Source organism: Alosa pseudoharengus, unplaced genomic scaffold, assembly GCF_046254945.1.
Source record: "Alosa pseudoharengus isolate Yale_2024_CS ecotype anadromous, Long Island Sound unplaced genomic scaffold, YU_APseudo_1.1 YU_APseudo_1.1_scf_2, whole genome shotgun sequence".
Lineage (NCBI taxonomy): Eukaryota > Metazoa > Chordata > Actinopteri > Clupeiformes > Clupeidae > Alosa > Alosa pseudoharengus.
This window is the reverse complement of record NW_027468663.1, coordinates 13,768,307-13,788,416: the sequence shown is the minus strand read 5'-3', so window position 1 is coordinate 13,788,416 and position 20,110 is coordinate 13,768,307. Positions and strand designations below refer to the sequence as shown.

The 20,110-nt window shown below is 42.7% G+C and overlaps 1 protein-coding gene across 1 annotated transcript; it reads left to right on the top strand.

The window, feature by feature from the left end:
* The first annotated feature begins 2,362 nt into the window (after positions 1 to 2,362).
* rx2 (retinal homeobox gene 2) lies at positions 2,363 to 6,145 on the top strand. The gene is made up of 3 exons (XM_076295791.1): positions 2,363 to 2,642; positions 4,424 to 4,698; positions 5,672 to 6,145. The coding sequence occupies exons 1-3, from the start codon at positions 2,363 to 2,365 to the stop codon at positions 6,143 to 6,145; spliced, it is 1,029 nt and encodes a 342-aa protein (XP_076151906.1).
* Positions 6,146 to 20,110: the final 13,965 nt, after the last annotated feature.

The following is a 20,110-nucleotide window of genomic DNA, read 5'->3' as shown; positions in this document are numbered from 1 at the left end:
TCATGGCCTCATGGTCATCCTAGGCCCTACGGTTCTCGAGATATTCACAGAAAACTGTGTCTGGCCATCTACAGGCCAGTCGGTGTAGTCACTAAATTTACAAATAAATTCATTAATTGTATGGCTCCCCAACGGAATTCCACGAAACTTGGCATGCATTCAAAGGGTGTCAAAACGAAAAACAATGGTTCCGTGACATTCACATTTCAGTGTCCCAGGAATAGTTGACACAAAATTACTAAAACTAAAAAATCTGGAAGAAAAAAACTGACTAAACCTATATGACCGACGCCACTTCGCTGTGTGGCGGTCATAATAATTATGTTATTATATCGGATATGCAGGTAAAAATGTATTACTCTCTTCAACTCGTTACTTTTTATACAAATAAAAAAACATTATATACAGAAAATGTGGATGTTTGTTTTTACCTATGTCCAGACTGAGATATGAATTTCATAGCCAGTGCCGCATCTATGCACTCTCATGAACAAGATGTACCTTCAGTACAAACCTCCATTATCATTTGAACAAAAGATTTTTGCTGAAGAACTTTTTGTTACAGCTTCATTAGTCAGTGCGTGTGTGTGTGTGTGTGTGTGTATGTGTGTACGAGAGAGAGAGAGAGAGAGAGAGAGAGAGAGGGAGAGAGAGAGAGAGAGAGAGAGAGAGAGAGAGAGAGAGACTGGAGCAATTACTTGACCATAACCCAACTGCCATTCATCCTTAAAGAGGCAGGATCCCTAATGAACAAATCTCCAAAGCTCTTACAAAGCATGTCCATTTTGGCCGTCGTGCACCACCAGTTGCACTCCGTTACCAAGACGCCGCTACAAATGATTCTGGAGGCCTGAAACCTGATTCATTTTCAACAATTTTTTTTGTAATCAATTTTTTAATTTTAATAATGTTTATCGTGGTCATTTTAGAGGGATTTCAAAATCAAATTCTTAGTTTTTGTTGACCTTTTTGTCATTCCTTGTTGGACACAGACCAAGTGAAGCACTGAAGATAACACTTGAAGGAGAAACAGGTATGTTTTGATGTTTACTATGATGCCATACTTATATTACATCCCCACCTACAATCATACTTTGTTTCACCTGGACACATGGAGGTATTTCTACAAGCCTACAAGCTGTAGTGGTTCAGTTTGTATTGGCTCAAATTGTATGGAAAGTTTATGGAAAATCATATGTACTTTCATTATACAAATAAAACTATAATCAAATGTATAATGTATGTATTTAAGTTTTTTTTCTTTAGATATGATGAACTATAATTGGATATACCAGTTTGTGCACTGTATGCATTTTTGAACCAAGAAAAGTTATATTTGCTTTATGTGAGCTGACATAGTGTATGACAAGCGAGACAATAGAGGAAAAAAGAACAATAAATTCTGTGTGTCGAAAGATTCAGGGAAGTATAATTGCACACATTAGTGTCTACACATTAATGTCTCCTCATAGCTGTGGTCTGGCATATGGACCTGGACAATGTGCTGGAAAACTTGTCCCAGTGTCCCAGTTGTCTTTTAGTAGAATCAGTGAGCCGTAAAAAATAAAGGGTCAAAGTTGTCTGCACTCATTTACTGAAAGAGCTCTTGTGGAAAGAAAATATTCTGAGCAGGATTGACAGCTACCTAGTAGTGTTTAAGAGAGAAGTAGCAAGAGTAACTGCTGATCTCCCTCACACCACTGATACACTTGGGATTAGAAACAATAATAGGAAAAAGGCTGAAAAAATTAATTATCCACTTTATTTCCGAGTGCCTTAGTGTTGCGGAGTACCATCCATTTACACAGCATAGACACTAGAAATCTCATAGAATATCATAATTTATGAGTCACCACTTTAAATTCAGTAAAATATAGTCAAAAGTGTAGAGTTAAAAGCATAGTGATTAAGATGAATTAATTAAAAAGGTAAATAGAGAGTTGTTTTTTTACTTTCAGGTTTTTCACACTGTTGATGTTGTTGAATATAAACTCCTATGCAAGCACTAAATCCATACTGTACAGAATCATTCACAATTGCTGTACATATAAATATTTTTTCTGCTTATTACACATCATAACTTTTCAAATATGTAATTTTGGTACTCTTTAAGGCAATCTGTACATCTAAATGAACTTCCTGAACTAAAATGAACTAAATGAACTTCCTTACTGAACTTACAACCACATTATTTTTACATTCTTCTATTTCAGGTCTGCAGTTGGAGCTGTGGGGTGGAGTTGAATTTTGGTCAATTCTTTTTTTTTCTTGGCCACTTGTGATACTTGTGAAGACAGCCCACTCTCTCAGCCTCCTTCCTGTCTCACCGCCGAGCAGTGGTTCTCGGGCGCCGAGAGCTCGGATGCATCTCTCACTGGACGCCACACCGACCATGGTGGATGGTGGCTGCCTTGCATCAGACAACTACCACGACCTAAAGGGCGGCAGCTCCAGTGTGGGAGGCCGAGTACACAGCATTGACGTCATCCTGGGCTTCAGTAAAGACCAGGACCCCCTGCTCAACCCAGTCGGCACTGGTGGTGTCCAAAAAATTGATATGCTGCAGGGCAAGCAGGGCCCCACTGAACTGTACGGCCACCTGCCAGGGATCACAGAGGCCCAGCCAGAGACAGAATATCAGGGTGAGTCCTCAGCAATGTCTACTGTCTGTACTGCAAGTACGGGATGTACAGTAAGTCCAGTACTGTCCCACTTCAAGTAAATTAGATGGTAGTACAATACTGAGTTGTTTTAAAACTTTGACCACAATGTAACAAATTTCAATGAAATATTTTATTTATAAAAAGTGTCTCCAAAAGATGTTTAACTGTTTAAATCAAATCTAAACTAAAGACATTTAAAGACACATAAAAAGCTTGGATAAATCAATTTATTTAATGTTTATTGAACTGATGCAGCAGGGGTGACCTTTTTACATCAAGGTTGGCTCTGCTTCTGCCAATCTTGTTTAGCAATTAGCAGTTAGTTCATTTGATCTCTGACACTCTGACCTCACAGCATCTTAACAGTGTCACACCCAACACAATCAAGTGTACTCAAAGCCTTCATTAATTTGCAAGACAGCTTTCCTAAACACACATGCATTGACACTGACACGCACACGCACATGCACACACACACACACCTGATCTGAGGAAATGGAGAATGTCTCGTCACCAAGAGTTTAGCGTTCCATTACATCACTGACTAACGAGTTAAAGGGGAGATGGTGACGTGGACACAAGACGTATTTGGCAAGCCAGAGCCGCTTCCATTGGTTTTAAGGCCCAGAAGTCCGGGTCAAATTTAGATGTGGGTTAATCTGTGAGAAAAAAAAACGGACAAGGAGGAGACTTGCCTGATCCAGTTTATAGTCTATAAGTTATGGATCTGTCTTAAGGCAGCTTTCCTATCTTTAGATGTCACATAAAGGCTTTGCAGCTTACAGAAAGCATACATTATAAATTCACACTCACATGCACACACTTACCCTCACCTTTCTCCACCCCACACACATATGTCTTGGTCGTTTGCTTTCTGTGCACTGACCTAATGACCATTAAGCCTGCTATAATTAGATTAATATAACTCATTATTTCTGCTATATAGCAACATGTGCAGAGCAGAGGGCTTCCATGTACTTCTCAGAAAAGATCTTTCCCTGCCTCCCCTGCTGTTGGGAGAGGAAAATCTCCCTCTCTCCTTCTCTCTCCTCCTCATTCTCTCTCTCTCCCTCTCTGAGGCTCTTAGTAGGATTACAACAAAGGGGGCCTGAGGTTTATAGAAGATTGCACAGATCTGTGCAGGTTGCATCTGTTGCTCTGCTATAAGCAGCAAGGCTTTCAACGTTACATAGTTGCTGCCACACAACTTTCTGTTTTAAGGGGCCATTTAATATGTTTTGCAAGCCATGCGGGCATGAATGCACACAGCTATGGTAGGGGGGTTTGACGCTCGCCATATTTTGGCAATGCAAGGCAAGTGGCATGCCATGCATTTCCAATATTGCCGTGCATAGTCCGTGTGGCTTGCGTAGAATATGAACAGATTCTTAAATACTGTACGCGTGTGAGAATTGCATGCCCTGTAACTTGTAACCATGTCTGTATTTCACAAATGAACTGAGAAGAGATGCTGATGCTGTTTTTAAAATGAAACATTCTTCAGCCAATACCATGTTAGTTAGTTAGTAGTTTTTTAAGAGCTAAGAGGTGTTTTCATAGGAGCACCAGATTTTGCCCTTGTACATTCTGATTCAGTTCTGGAACTCTGTGCTAAATGCATGTGCATTGGAGACCAAGTTATATCTATCTATCGCTCTCTCAATGTCAATCACACAGGTTCAGAAACGTTAAGTATGAGGTGCTTATATTGAATGGAAGACACAAACACTCACATATGTTTTTGTCTGTTCCCACCACAGATCCAGGACTCTTCTCAAGTAATGCAAGTAATGACAGTAACAGTAAGTGCGATGCGGAGCTGTGCGACCTCCAGAAAGGCATGGACACTGATAGCAGGTCCCCCGAGCCCCACGAGGAGGACATGCCCAAGAAGAAGCACCGCCGCAACCGCACCACCTTCACCACCTACCAGCTCCACGAACTCGAGCGTGCCTTCGAGAAGTCCCACTACCCCGATGTGTACAGCCGTGAAGAGCTCGCCATGAAGGTCAACCTGCCTGAAGTCCGGGTTCAGGTCAGTGTTGGTGGTTTAATCTGATCTGATATAATTTAGAGGCTCTAGAACAGTGGTCCCCAAACTACGGCCTGCCACCTCATTTTGGGTGGCCCCCCAAAACATGTCCGTGGTATAGCGGCCCGCACGGGAGTACGACATCGTCAAACTATAACCTCCGCAATTTCCCCCATTCATTCTCTATGGCGAGTCTTAACAGTACACATGTAATACTCTTTCTGACCACTGGTGGTTGTTTTTGCGCTGTTTCGCGTTTGCCATCAAAAACGGAATGAAATGTAGGCCTATCTGCAAACAATGTAAGAGGCCTATGCTGACTGCATCAGTGCTCAAAGTATTCTAAAAGTTTATTAATGAATTGTTAATAACTAACTAACTTATATACAAGTCATTTTTCTGGGACTTTCTGGGATAATTATTTTTATTTGTTCAAATGTTGAATGGTGGTCATTTCAGACCACTTCAACACTTCATAAAATTCTCATAGTTTGAGAACTTTACATTTTCAGAGTTCAGAGTTCACACATTTTTAATGAAATATACTTTTGGGAATGCAAAAGTCTTTTTATTAGTATTATTTAATTTGAGTTACATTTTACACTGATATGGCATGATGGCAATATAAACACAGCTAACAATGGTATTAAATTGCAAAAGCCTATAGATTAAATGTAATGGAATATTCAACTAAGGTAGACTGCTGTTGTTCACAGCACTAAGCTATTTATGGTTACTGATATACTCCGAGTCTCTGGCCCTCTCTTACAGCCAGGCATAGTAAGCTGGCCCTCGGAAGAAAAAGTTTGGGGACCACTGCTCTAGAACGTATCTATCAGGATTCTGCTTTGATGTTCTTATTCAATGAAGTCCTCTCTTGTGTGTTTTTGAACTTGTAGAATTTTGATATGTAAAGTCTCTTTGGATGCATTTATTTACTGAATCTCTCTCTCTCTCTCACACACACTCACATTAGGTCTGGTTCCAGAACCGGCGTGCAAAATGGCGGCGCCAGGAGAAGATGGACACCAGCACGATGAAGCTGCACGACTCGCCCATGCTCTCCTTCAACCGGCCGCCCATGCCCACCAATGTGGGGCCTATGACCAACTCCCTGCCCCTGGACCCGTGGCTGGCCTCCCCCCTGGCCAGCACCACGCCCATGCACAGCATCCCCGGCTTCATGGGCCCCACGCAGAGCCTCCAGCCTGGGTACGCCCCGCACCCTGGCTACCTCAACACCTCCCCAGGCATGGTGCAGACCATGCAGACCATGCAGACTATGCAGACCATGCAGACTATGCCGCCTCCACCCTACCAGTGTCCTCCAGCCTTCAATGACAAGTATCCTCTGGAGGACGTAGACCAGCGCCATTCCAGCATCGCTGCACTCAGGATGAAGGCCAAGGAGCACATCCAGTCCATGGACAAAACCTGGCCGCACATGTGACTAGAGGATTGGACATCTGGGAGAATGTAATGCACGGAGAGAGCAGCTTCTATGCAGCAGTTCAGTCCAACAGCACTGGATTGTTCTCTGACATTCTAGAAGAATGGAACTGTGTTGGACTTTGTGTGTTTGTTTGTCTTTTTATCCTTTTACATTTTTTTACAAGAAAAGTCCCTTCAGACTTTTGTAAAGTTTTCTCAGTTTGATGACCAAAGCGACCTTCGAGATGAGGTGTTGGTAGAACTGCTTGTGCACACGAGGGGCTGCAATGGCACTGTGTGACAGAGTCTAATAAGCTGCTATTTTGATTGGTGTATCACAACAAAGAGGAATTATGACATCAGTGTTTCATGGAACAGTGAGCCCCCCTCCCCCCATCTTGAACTTCATCAATAACAACAGCACCACTGTCAAACCTGGATGGTTTCAACGTTGCCCACACTAACCTGTTCTCTGCTTGTCTGAGGGTAGGTTAGTGGACAAGCCCAAGTCAAAATAAATGGACTTTATAAACCACATTCACATTCACAATAAGTGGTAAAGTTTTAAAGTTTAAACTCACATGCACACATGTAACAGGTAAAGGAATTATTCAATCAATCAATCAATCAGTCTAGGGTTTGTGTTTGTTCCTTGAAAGCATTCAGTTAGTTGACTTAGGCTCAGTTCTTGATCTGTTTAGGTTTAGACATCAGCTCAGTCTTCTCCTTTCGAGAAAAGGAAACTCTAGGAAACGCTAGGCCTTGCAATCTGTCCACTCATTAACCAATTTGTGGAGACATGGAGCTCTAGGTGTCTCCCTAACAGCTTTTAGTTGGTAGTCTTTATGCCTACACCTAACAGATGTCACACTCAGTAAATACACCTGCACGCCCAATAGACTTCTTATAAGAAGTTTACAGGACTTCTTCCTGTATGAAAAAATATATAAATATGAACATACTAAGTATGTTATGTAACATTTATATATTTATTGATTGGCACTTCTAAGTTTAAGGTATACAGGGGGACAGAGGTAACATGGTAAAGAGGTAGAGCAATATGTCCTGTTCTGACAAGTGTGCTCGTCATGTGGAGGGATTAGGCCAAAGCCGATCAACACTTTGTGGCTGTATCCGAGCATCAGTAGGCTTTTCACCCTAAACGATAATAACATAGAGTAAGGAAAAACCTTTTTTTTCAGGTAAATTCACTGTCCATATCCGAGGATACTAAATGAATGCTATTCTTTGGCTATCTGCTGTGGTCTGTCTGAGGCAGCAAGGATCACACAATCAGATGTAGGTTGATGATTTCAAAAGTGCATCTTACAATAGAACTCTCTGATCATGAACTCATTGAAAAGGGCATTTTGTTGATCTCTCATAGCACTGTATATATCCATAAATGGAAAAGTTAACTGTGATATTTGTTATTATTGAATGTAAGATTTTTACTGATTTTTACTATCAATGGAAGACAAGTAATGTTTTTGAGAACTCATAGATATTATAGATTGTATAAATGCTGTATTTTTTGTTGAACTACTGTGAAATAAGAAAACAATACATTCCGACTGTTATTGTGTCATGACAGTCACAATACTATAAAATAAATAGAATATGTTTTTTTTTCACCTCACTCTCTTAATATGACAGACAGGGTAGACCTCAGTGAAAGCACTAATAACTCACACATGGGGTTCCTTTTTTCCGGTAAAGTGAAATAGGCAGTTGTAAATAGTTTTAGTGTATTCACTGTCTGTTTTTTACAAATGATCATGCATTTAAGAATTCTTATGTTTTATTATTATTATTATTATTATTCAGCAAGTAATGGGTTGCATTCTAAACATGTTTTGCAGAAGATCAATATTTGGTTAGTGAACCATGAAAAGCCAAAGAATATAGTTTTTCAAGTATAGAAACTATTGAGGAGATTTAGCAATGCACTCTGTGAATGTTGTCTGGTCAAGTGAAGGTTGAAAAACCAACATTTTGTCATGCAGTCTTTTGAATACTTAGCCCACCCCTTTCTCTTACATGTGTTTTTGTTACATGTGTTACCTTTAGAATACGTATATGTGAATATTTTTGCACTGACAATTGCAAGACAATAAAAAAGTAAAATAATGTTATATGGCCTAAGAATAATGGTTTTGCTTGCTCACACAACATCCATACCCCTTGTCCACAAGACTCTAACAGTTTCTAGGTGAGTTAATATGAAAGCCTATGAGTCATATCAAATTATATAAAGTCAAAATAATTCCAGATAGCGTAGCTATTTGTTCATTATAACAATCTTGTTGACAGAACCTTTGTGTATCTAGTTAATGGACATTTATGGAAACTCACCCAAATGACCTTGTGAACTGACAAGATTCCTAGCCACTAACACAGAGCTTCTCTGCAGCAGGCTGTCCTTTGCACAGTGGCACTTAGCCAGACTGTTAAAAAGATGAGGCTTCAGTCAATCAAATCTCCTTTGACTATAGGCTTTCTTAGCTCCTACTCCTCCCCTCCCCCCTATTCCCTTTACTGTGGCCTTGCTTAACCCGGGAAGCAAGTGATTTCTCGGTAACCAGTAACTGCTTGAGTCCTCAACAGGTGGACCACAGCCTGTCTCCTCACAAGACCATCTGGCAGAGCTACAGTTAGTGTTGCGGACGAGGTGCATATAGACAGAAGTGATGTATTTGCTGCTGCAGTTCTTAAGGTCAAATGGAGGCGAATGATCTTCAGTTTGCACCTCAGCCTTTCAGAGAGAATGAAGTAAACGTCATGATAGTGTATTTGCTAATTAACTGGCCTAAAAAGCAGTAGCCTAAAAGTTGTGGGTTTGATTCTCAGTTGCCTTGTGCACTTAACCCCAAGTTAATCCAGGGGACTATCACTGTCTCTGGACTCTCTGGAAAGGCCAGCCAAAAATTACAAATTACAGGAGACCAAAGGCTGGCTGACAACCAGATAAATGGCAATTCTGCCCATCACCAGCAACAGTTATTACATTGGTAGGAAATTATTACGTTGGCAGGAGTATTACGTTTAAAACGTGCTGATTTTGTACAAATTTTGATCATCACATTGGTGGGAAGTTATTACGTTGGTGGGTGTTATAGCCTATCACCTACCCTGGGTGAACCTGTCTGTCTGATCTGGAAAGGAGCCCATTGATGTCCGTTTCCGAATCACTAAAAACCTGTTTACTTTGGAATTGAGTAATCAACTGCATTTCCAACCTTTATTTTACAAGAAATATGTTTGCTGCACTTCTGAAACGATTTGGTAAAACTTTAATGCACATTTTTAAGTTTAATTTCATTGCTGGTAATGCTTGTGGAAGTTGAACCAGAAACAGAATATCAGAAAAGCATCAGGCTTCAAGCTTCAGTGTTGTGCTCCACCAGCATTCCCTCCATCACACTGAATAACTATAGGCTTGTTATTCTGATGTCATAGCCATGAAGTCTTTAAAACGACTAGTACTGGCCCAACTGAAGAGCATCACAGGACATGTGTTGGGCCCCCTGTAGTTTGCTTACCGGACAAACATCGGATGATGGCATTAACATCGGACTGCATCTGGGTTATGCCATTTCTAGGCTTTTCTCCCCAACATTGCACTTCTACTTACTTCAGAGGGCACTGTTCCCACCTATTTTGGCCACCATCAAATGCTTGACCTCTTTAGAAAGCTGAAGCCTTGTAGTTTCTTAGGAAACAATCAATAATTGTGTGAAGTACTGGCACAGAGGCTAGAATATAGTTTTTTCTTTCTACCAGGTCACAAACATCTTTGACGTCACTTGAGGAGGTTATTGTCCAATGTTTATCAATACCATGTGGTATTAAATGGTTCCTAGAGTGTTGATGAGTGGGCACCCCCCTGCTGCACTTGTGCTCCATAAGGACAAGAATGCGGGCAGAAAAAAATCACTGAGGATCCTTCATACCCAGGACGCTGGGTATGAAGTAACCTCTGGTAGGTGCAACAGAGCCTAAACAACAAAACCACCAGACACAAGAACAGCTTCTTTCCTCTTGCCATCACCCTGACGAACAGCTGACATTTACATGATGCATGTTCTCACTCTACTCTACTCCACATTCCATTCTCTTACACATACTGTTACACTATCACATTGCACTTTATGTACATTGTTTGTCTGGTTTACACAGTTGTATTACTTGCACATTATCCGAAATAATGTGTACATTGTCAGTACATAATACCTATATTGTATCATTATTATTATTACCGGTATTATTATTATTGTATGGCCTATTGGATACTGTATATATTGTCTGTAAGGTTATAGTGACACCATTGCATTGACCAGAAACAAATTTCTTGTGTGTACTAACTCACTTGGCCAAATAAATCTGTCTCTGATTGATTGAGGATGAGGGGATGAGGATGCTACCTGATGGCATTGTGCATGGACAGAGTAGGAAAATCAATCAGCTGAACCTGGCAGGTGCCGTTTACTGTCCAAGTTGCAACTAAGGAAAACGTCTGGAAAGTGATGTATACGACTTCTCAAACAATTGCCCTCTTTGTAAAAAGATGACAAAATATAAAAAATATAAGTGAAAATAAGGACATTTTCACTTATAAAAGGAAATAACTGAGTAAGCACAAGAAAAAAAGATAATACTAAATAAACTAACACAAAATAAAAACAAGAGAGCTGAAAGACCAAATGCTAACACAGCTAAGACAAAAAAATTAGACAAAATCTGAAAGTAATAAATATAGATTGGTGAATAGATGAATAGGGAACCAAAGTGAATGAGAACATGAAATCTTAAAATGCAAAGACAACATTTATATCAAATGGAAAGAAAAGCTAACCATGGTATAAACTCTGCTCTACTGCACACTGAAACAGCATACACTTTCCCTAATGGAAGTTGCAGTGATTTATTTTTGCCTGATATCTTACTCTAAATCTATATTTTGCAACATCCTATGTGGCGTGAAAGTTGATGTAAGGGGAAGAACACATCATTATCAATAGCCTATCACAATTGGGGTAACTTCACAAAACATTAATTAGAGACAATTAAAGAGAGCATAGGCTTTCCTCAAGAAATCATACATCTCAATTGGTCTGACTGGTCTGCTGCCAGACATTTTAGAATATTGTTCACACACTTTGTGGTAGGCTACAAACTCAGTTTAATGTTAAGTGATGCTTGCAAATATCCCAAATCAAATTGGCATGTGCCATGGTGAGACAACCCAACTCTATCCTAAATTGTCTGTATGGCATGATATCAGTGGCGGTTGCTGCTCTTTGCAATAGGGGAAGCTCTGATAAAAATGGTAAATTATTAAATTAATATTATTAAGGTGCTATATTGTTCTTTGAGGGCAAAAATGATCCCAAAACCCAGAATAGACCAAACAGTAGGCTATAGAGTTAGCATGGCAGACATGGCAGCTTGGGGGGAGTTTAGGCTAGCCCTCTAGAGTAATTTCTCTGTGTACGTTCATCTGCTTTGCTGTTTTATTTTTAATCTCCCCTGCTAGGCTTTTAAAATTCAAGTAAACATTAGCATAATGTAGCCTACACCGTTATATAGCACGCTACCTAACTTAGCCTAAATACACAACTGAAACAAAAGCAAGTCACAAACTCTGTAACTCCACATTACGGTTTTATTTACAGTATGCTATTTACAAAGACAAATAGAAACCGACTGTATTGCTTACAAATTATGAGAATTTGAGCTGCAACTTGCCTTGCCTCTTGACTTTACCTGCCAACACTAACGTTAACGCATCCCTTGAACTGAGAAGCCCCTGGCTGCAGCTTGCAGACATAGAGTCTGTCTCAAATGGTGTACTTACGTGAGTACACTTTTGTGTAGTACACTATGTGCACTGTGTGCTTACTGGCGGAGTGCGCAAATTTTAACAAAATAGTATTGTCTCATATCAAACACTAACTCCGTGCACTTCACGGAAATGACGATCGCAAACATTTTAACATAACTTTATTGGCGTCCTCAACACGACAGTGACATGGTCATACTGTGTCAAAACATTAACCGTTTATGTTATAACTTGCTTGTACCTCCATAAAGTCTGTTTTCCACTGCTGCTGCTTCAGCTTTCTCAACCGCGATTTCCACGAGTTTGAAAACGCTCCCTCCCCTTCCGCTATATGGCCAAGATGGCGTCCGTTAAGGGCGAAAAGTGTCCAGCGTTGCACACTCAGCTTTTTGACCGTTATGAGTGCACCATCCGGGAACTTGCAGCGCCCTTCGTGTCGTTGGAATTGTCAGTGTGAACACCCTCATGCACTCAAATTAGGTATTGTAAGTGCAGAAGTACGCGATTTGAGACAGAGTCTTTGACCTCTCCAGAATAAGTCCCGCCTCCTAACTTCTGTATCCATCCAACCTTCGGTCGTCAAATGTCTATGGGAAATAACATGGCGTTTTGAAAGATCGTACCTGTCAAACTCTGTAGGTGACAAAGTAGAAAAAGCTGCTGGGCAGATTGGCCTACACACTTCTGCCATCTAGTTTCCACTGGATTTTTTGATTTTCGGTGCCGTTTAAGTAGTATAGTCTATAGTATTTACAGAGTTTGTGACTTGCTTTTGTTTCAGTTGTGTATTTAGGCTAAGTTAGGTAGCGTGCTATATAACGGTGTAGGCTACATTATGCTAATGTTTACTTGAATTTTAAAAGCCTACCAGGGGAGGTGCCGTTTAAGTAGTATAGTCTATAGTATACTACTTAAACGGCACCGACAATCAAAAAATCAGTGGAAACTAGATGGCAGAAGTGTGTAGGCCAATCTGCCCACCAGCTTTTTCTACTTCGCTACCTACAGATGTTTTACCGGTATGATATTTCGAAACGCCATGTTATTTCCCATAGACAATCGACGCCAGGAAGTTGGATGGATACGGAAGTTACGGAGGCTGGACTTATTCTGGAGAGGTCTATAGACAGTAAAAGAAAGCTTGCAGATCGCTTGAACTTGAACCACTTCCAGATCGCGAAATATGCTGTCAATCAAAAAAAGTCCAGCCTCTATGACGGTTCCTCCAATTATCATACAGAAGCTCGGCGTCCGGGCCATCCCACTGTCCATATCTTTCAAAAAATTTTGAACGCCAGTCTATGGCGAAAAATAAATTATTTTCTGGTCCCGGTTGACTTGTGCCTTGAATTACCCATATGATGTTTGTCAATTTTAAAGACAATTTTTCACGTAAAGACATTTGCAGTTTCTTTCGTAACTATTGAATTACAACATTGTGAAAGATTGTAATTCCAACGACTACAAACCCATCAGTCGCGCTACGTTAGCTCATTCACAGCCACACTAGATTGTACAAGCATAGCTTCTAGCAGCAACAGGTCTTAATTGGGCTTTCCTTGCCGATGAAAATACCATGAGTCAGAGGATTAAACACATCAGGTAAGTTGAATTCGTCCATAGACTGTACATTAGATAGCAGGCAGCAAGATGCAACCGTTAACAGCTAGCATGCTAATCTTATCGTTTCATTACGTTGGTGACGTACATCGTTCGAGACGAGAGATGTAGTCCACTGAGCGGATTCGCACAAAACCAACATAACTTTTGAAGTCTATCGAACAACAGTACGAAGTCACTGGGACACTCTATAGAGTGGCGAAGTCCCGCCCCTTCCGTTTGCCTCCATGGGACCTATCTTTCAAAAAAAAATTTGAACGGGAGTTAATGGAGAGATAACAATTATTTTATGTTCCAGTTTGAATTGTGCCACGAATTTCACATTTGATGTGTGTGAATTTAAAAGATAATTTTTCATGTCAAGAAAGTACTGTTGTTCGATAGACTTCAAAAGTTATGTTGGTTTTGTGCGAATCCACTCAGTGGACTAAATTTTTTTTTTATTACATACAAAAATCACCATACAAATTATAACAAATAGGGGTACAAGAATTCAACACAAAGAGTACATATCAGATAGTTCTGTCAGCTTTTCATCTGTTGAGTCCAACAATAGTGTCCATGTAGAATTTGACTTCATTTTTGAAGGCTGCAAAACAAGGTTTCCCTCTCCCCCATTTACGTTTATGAATATGAAATTTTCCCAATAGCAAGAGCCAATTTATCGTAAAGACAATATATATTAATGTCTGCATTTTCATTAAAAAAAAATAACATTCTTTTTCTGTAGAGTAACATTGCACAACCACACAGCACTACACATATTTTCTAATTCTATCCAAAAAAACCTTGAGTAGATACATTCGTAAAATAAATGACAAACAGTTTCAAGCGCACAACCACAGAAAACACACGTCAGATATATCATCTCTGTATCTTTTAAGCAGAGTTGGTGGGGTAAAATAAGTGGATTATTTTAAAATAAATTTCTTTGATTTTGTTGTTTAGAACATATTTATTGTAATAAGACCAAACCCTATCCCATTGAATATTGTCAAAGATGCCACCCCACTAACTTGTACAACGAGGTGTGACAGGGTGAAGTATTATCTGTCTTAACCATTTATTGTTACATTTTCTAATTTTTATGTTAATACCATTCAGTAAAATATCTGTCTGTAGAGTTGATTGCTCATGAGTTCTAGAACCCAGCAATCTCAAAAAACCATCAGGCAGTGCAGCAAAGACTATACTGTATTCTCTGGGATGTATTGGGATAGCAAATTTGTTTAAAAATTCATTGTAAGTCAGATATTGGCCATTGATTAATTGAGAAATAAAAATAATGTTGTTGTTTACCCACTTTTCATTAAATATTGATTTATTTTTATATTTGACAAGTTTGTTGTTCCATATTAAGTGTTTATGTGGTGAGAAGTTATGCTTGTAGGTGAGAAGCCAACATAAAAGTGCCTGCCTATGAAAATAGGACAGTGTAATCAAAATTACACTGGAGCAAAAATTCTATTCCACCAACTTTCTGGAAAATAAGATTTGGAATTAAATACCACAACTTGTTTTTAACGTAATCCTTAATCCAGCTCACTTTGAAAATGATATTTGAAGAGTGAAAGTCTAGAACATTTAGGCCTCCCTGATCATATGAGTTGCCCATGACCCGTTTATTTAGGTAGTGAGGTTTGTTCCTCCATATAAATTTAATAAGGTAGAGTCTATCCAAAGTCCTTTTAGGCAAGTCCCTCCACTCGGCGGCCATATACCAACGTTTTATGGGCACTCATCGGGCACAGTCTTTGGGTCGAACTGCGCGTGCGCAAGGCTTCACGACACCAATCTTGCTCCAGCGGTGAGATCACAATACATGATTGGCACGAGGTCTTCACAACACACCATATGATTGGCTCAATGTATTCACATCACACCACATGATTGGCTGAATGTATTCACATGTCAACGTTTTGCCGAGGAAGGGGTGGGATATGTGTAGACAACGGCCATATTGGCGTGACAAACTAGCCCCATGCATTTCTATGGAGTATTTTTTGAGTGCTGTGTCTCCACATTAGAAAGTCTATGGTCTATCTCTTTAGACACAGAATTAGGTACATCCAACACTCTAGCGGGATAAACTAAGCGAGACAAGTCTTCAGTTTTGGAGAGGAGTATGCGACCTTTGATAGATAAGTCTCACATTAGCCATAAATTACCTACTTTTAATTTTTGGGATGAGGGGGTGGAAGTTACACTGCATTCTTTCTAACTGATTTTTGCAAATGACTATACCTAAATATGTAACTTTGTAACTGGAATACCTTCAAATTGAGTTATAAATACATCATCTTAGAGGGAAAAGAGCACATTTCTTAAGATTTAGATGTAAGCCAGATATATTTGAAAACTCCTTAAGACACTCAATCACCTTCTTGACCTGCATTTCATCTTTGAGAAAGATAGCCGTGTCATCAGCTAGCTGACAACATTTTATTTTTCTTCCCAGTATGTTAATACCCTGGAAAGAGTCATTATATAAATGTAGAGTCAATATTTGCATGCCTAAGATAAACAAAAATGGAGCCGCAGGGTCTCCTTGCTTTATACCTCTAGATATGTTGAATCTATGTGTAGTGCCCCCTGGAAGTTTCACTGAACTATTACAATCATTATATAACGTTTTTATTGCGTTCTTGAAGAACTGACCAAAACCAAAAAAGTCCAAAACATCAAATAATGTGTTATGCTTAACAGTATCAAAGGCTTTATATATGTCTATGTCTAGATCCAATTATTATCTGATAGGTACTCCCGATAATCAATTAAGTCTAAAATTAATCTAAGGTTGTCACTTATAAGCCTTCCTTGCATAAATCCAGACTGACATTCATCAATAATTGAGGGTAAACACAATTTAAGGCGCTGAGCAAATATATGAGCAAATAGTTTTGCATCATTATTAATTAAAGTTATAGGCCTTCAGTTTTCAATTAGTAGGCAATCTTTATTGGCTTTAGGTATCAAGGTAATTAACCCTTGACACATAGAAGGAGGGAGTTACCAACATCTAAAGCTTCCTTGAACACACTCAATAGAAATCCAGCAATATGATCTTGAAAGACCTTAAAAAACGTAAGTTACGCATGTAACTATGGATCTGTGAGACCGAGGGAAGACCGTCACTACGGTCTAAAAAAGGAATGATCACCTTTGTTCTGCCTATCACCGAGACCATATGTCAACAAAGTCATGCCCATGACCTCCGGAAGCAGAACGACTCGAGCTTGTAAATAGCGGAGATTGCTCCCGGTTCAGTCTCCTACCTTGAGTGCCTCAGGATGGTCCGAGTGACAAGGATAGTGACGGTCATCCCTCGGTCTCACAGATCCATAGTTACATGCGTAACTTACGATCTGTTTCGACCTCACTCTGACCGTCACTACGGTCTAAAAAAGGGATGACACATACCAAAAAAGTCGCAAGGAGCTCTAAGCTAACCATTTAAACCTCGCTCGGTCACGGACATGAGGGCAGCGTCGCCAACCGGAGCTGGGCGAGTGACGTCCACCCTATAAAACCTGGTAAAAGTGCAAGGCATCGCCCATGAAGCCGCTGCACAGATATCGCTTGCTGGTACCCCCTTAAGGGCAGCCCAAGACGTAGCCATACTCCTGGTGGAGTGAGCCCTTGTACCCGAAGGGACTGGCATTCCCAGAGCCCGGTAGGCATGGGAAATAACCTCAACCAGCCAATGCGACAGCCGCTGTTTGGAAAGCGGTAGTCCCTGCTTCGCCGCCCCATAACAGACAAAAAGTTGAGTGTGTTCCCTCCTCAACGACTGCGTACGGGCCAGATAAGCACTCAAAGCCCTGACTGGGCACAGAGTGAGCAACTTGTCGTGCTCTGCCTGTGAGGCAGCGGACGGCTGGAATTGGGTCAGCTCCAGAACCTGGTTGATAGACTGCCGACTTAGAACCTTAGGCAGGAAGGCTGGATTAGGCCAAAGTGACACGCCAGTGCCCCCTGCCTGCCACCTCAGGCAGTCTTCGCTGACGGAGAGGGCGCACAGCTCCCCGACGCGCATGGCCGAACAAAGAGCCAGGAGAAAGCAATTCTTCAGAGACAAAGATCGCAGATCTGCATCTAAAATGGGCTCATACGGGCCTTTAGTAAGCGACATCAAAACAGTGGGCAAATACCAGTTTGGTGCCTGCAAAGTGCGAACTGGACGCAACCGGCGGGCCCCTTTTAAAAACTGACCAATCAGTGGATGCATACCCAAGGGTCTGTTATCCGCACCCTGGTGAAAGGCTGAAATGGCCGAGGCATAAACCCTCACAGTACTGACCGCCTTGCCTTGATCCAAATAGGACTGCAAGAAGCGCAAAACTTGTGGCACAGGGCAAACCGCTGGCTCAAGACCCAAGCTGGCAAACCAATCCGAAAAGATCCTCCACCGGAGTGCATAGCAAGCTCTAGTAGAAGGAGCCCTGGCGTTGTTCAGAGTCTCCTGCACAGACTCAGCTAGCTGTTCAATGACGGACTCTGCAGGGGCCAAACCCACAGGCGCAGGGCACCTGGGTTCGGATGCCAGATCTGCCCGTCTGCTTGGGACAGAAGATCCGCCCGGCAGGGTAACTGCCATGGCTGACCCTGCAGGAGCCGGAGAAGGTCTGGGAACCAAGGCCTCGCCGGCCACCGTGGAGCAACCAGCAGAACTGTGTTGGCCCTCCCTGATCCTCCGTAGGATCTGAGGTACAAGAGGGGATGGAGAAAAAGCACCAGTCTTGTGACAGAGCATCCAGGCCCAAACTGCCTCCCTGTCCCACGAGAGAGTACCACTCTGGGCAGTGAGTCGTTTCCGCCGATGCAAACAGGTCCACTTGTGCAGTCCCATACTGAGCCCAAACCTGGCTGACCACCTCTGGGCTCAATCTCCATTCCCCTGGGAGTGGCCCGGTCCTGGAGAGAATGTCGGCCGCCCTGTTCTCCACGCTTGGAACGTGTACTGCCCTCACTGAAGCCAGACGCGGCCATGCCCATGACAGCAACTCCTCCGCCACCTGGAGGCACCGCCGGGACCTCGTGCCGCCTTGGTGATTGACATGATACACCGCCGAGGTACTGTCCGACCTCACCAGAACATGTTGGCTTCGCAACCCTGGCAGGAACCTCTGCAGGGCGAGATGGATGGCCTTCAGCTCGAGGACGTTGATGTGCTCTGACGTCCAGGAGGGAGGCCACACGCCCCTCGCTGACAGCCCTTCCCAGACAGCTCCCCAGCCTGTCAGAGAAGCGTCTGTCGAGACGACTTGCCTCTTGTGAGGAAGGCCCCCCAGTGGAACCCCCTGGAGTAAGAACCTCCTGTCCCTCCAAGGACGCAGGACTCGGATGCAAGCAGGAGACACCCGCAACTTCACATGCCTGTCGTCTCTCGGGTGGAGCTGAAAGGCATTGAACCAACACTGCAGGGGGCGTGCCTTCAGCAGGCCCAATGGCAGTACCGCAGCTGCCGCGGCCAGTAAGCCCAACATCCTCTTGACTTTGTGGGCAGTGACCAGTCTGCCCAGCCGAAAGCCTGTCAGAGCCTCGCTCGCCTCCGTGGAGTGAGAGACGCCGTCATGCTGACCGAGTCGAGGAGGACACCAAGGAAGTCCGCCTGCTGGCGGGGCTGCAAGTTGCTCTTCTTCCAGTTGACCGTGAAACCCAGGGCCTGGATATGGGTCAGAACTGTGTTGGTCCAGGTACGGTAGGATCTTTAGGCCCCGGACCTGGAGGGGGGCTAGCGCGGCCGCCACCACGCGAGTAAAAATTCTGGGGGCCAGTGAAAGGCCAAATGGGAGGACCTGAAACTGGAACACCCTGCCTTGGAAGGCGAAGCGGAGGAAGGACCTGTGTGCTGGGCAGATAGGGACGTGGAAGTACGCGTCTTTTAGATCCAGAGACGTAAACCACTCCCCTTCCTGGATGGAACGAATCACTATTCCAACGTGGACCATTTTGAATGGCAGCACCTTGAGGTACTGGTTCAAGGGCCTGAGGTCGAGGACCGGCCGGTAACCTCCGTCTTTTTTGGGCACAATAAAATATTTGGAATAAAACCCAGTGTGCTGTGCGTGCGGCGGTACTTCTGAGATGGCCCCTTTCAGAAGCAACTCCTGGACCTCCTTGACAAGCACGGAATTTAAAAGGGGGTCTTTCACAGACGTCATCTTGACCCCTGAAAACGTAGGGGGCCGCCGTCGAAACTGCAGGCGGTAACCGTGAGTCACTGTAGCCACAACCCAAGAGTCTGGCACAATCCCTTCCCAGGAGGTCCTGGACAGCTGGGAAGGGCAATCGACGGGCAGCCCCGGATCCCTAGGCAGGACCGCCACCGCGGCCTGCACCTCTGCCTGCGCCCCATCGAGGTCTTGTTCACGCTTGTGCGTATGCTTACGGCCATGCCTATGAGAGTGGGATGGTCGGTCAGGTGAGCGCCGCCTGTCCCGTCCACGCACGTGGCCACATGCCTGGTCAGCCCGGCGGAGCCGTTCCTCCCTAGGAAGGTCGCAGGCTGCGCTGCAGGGG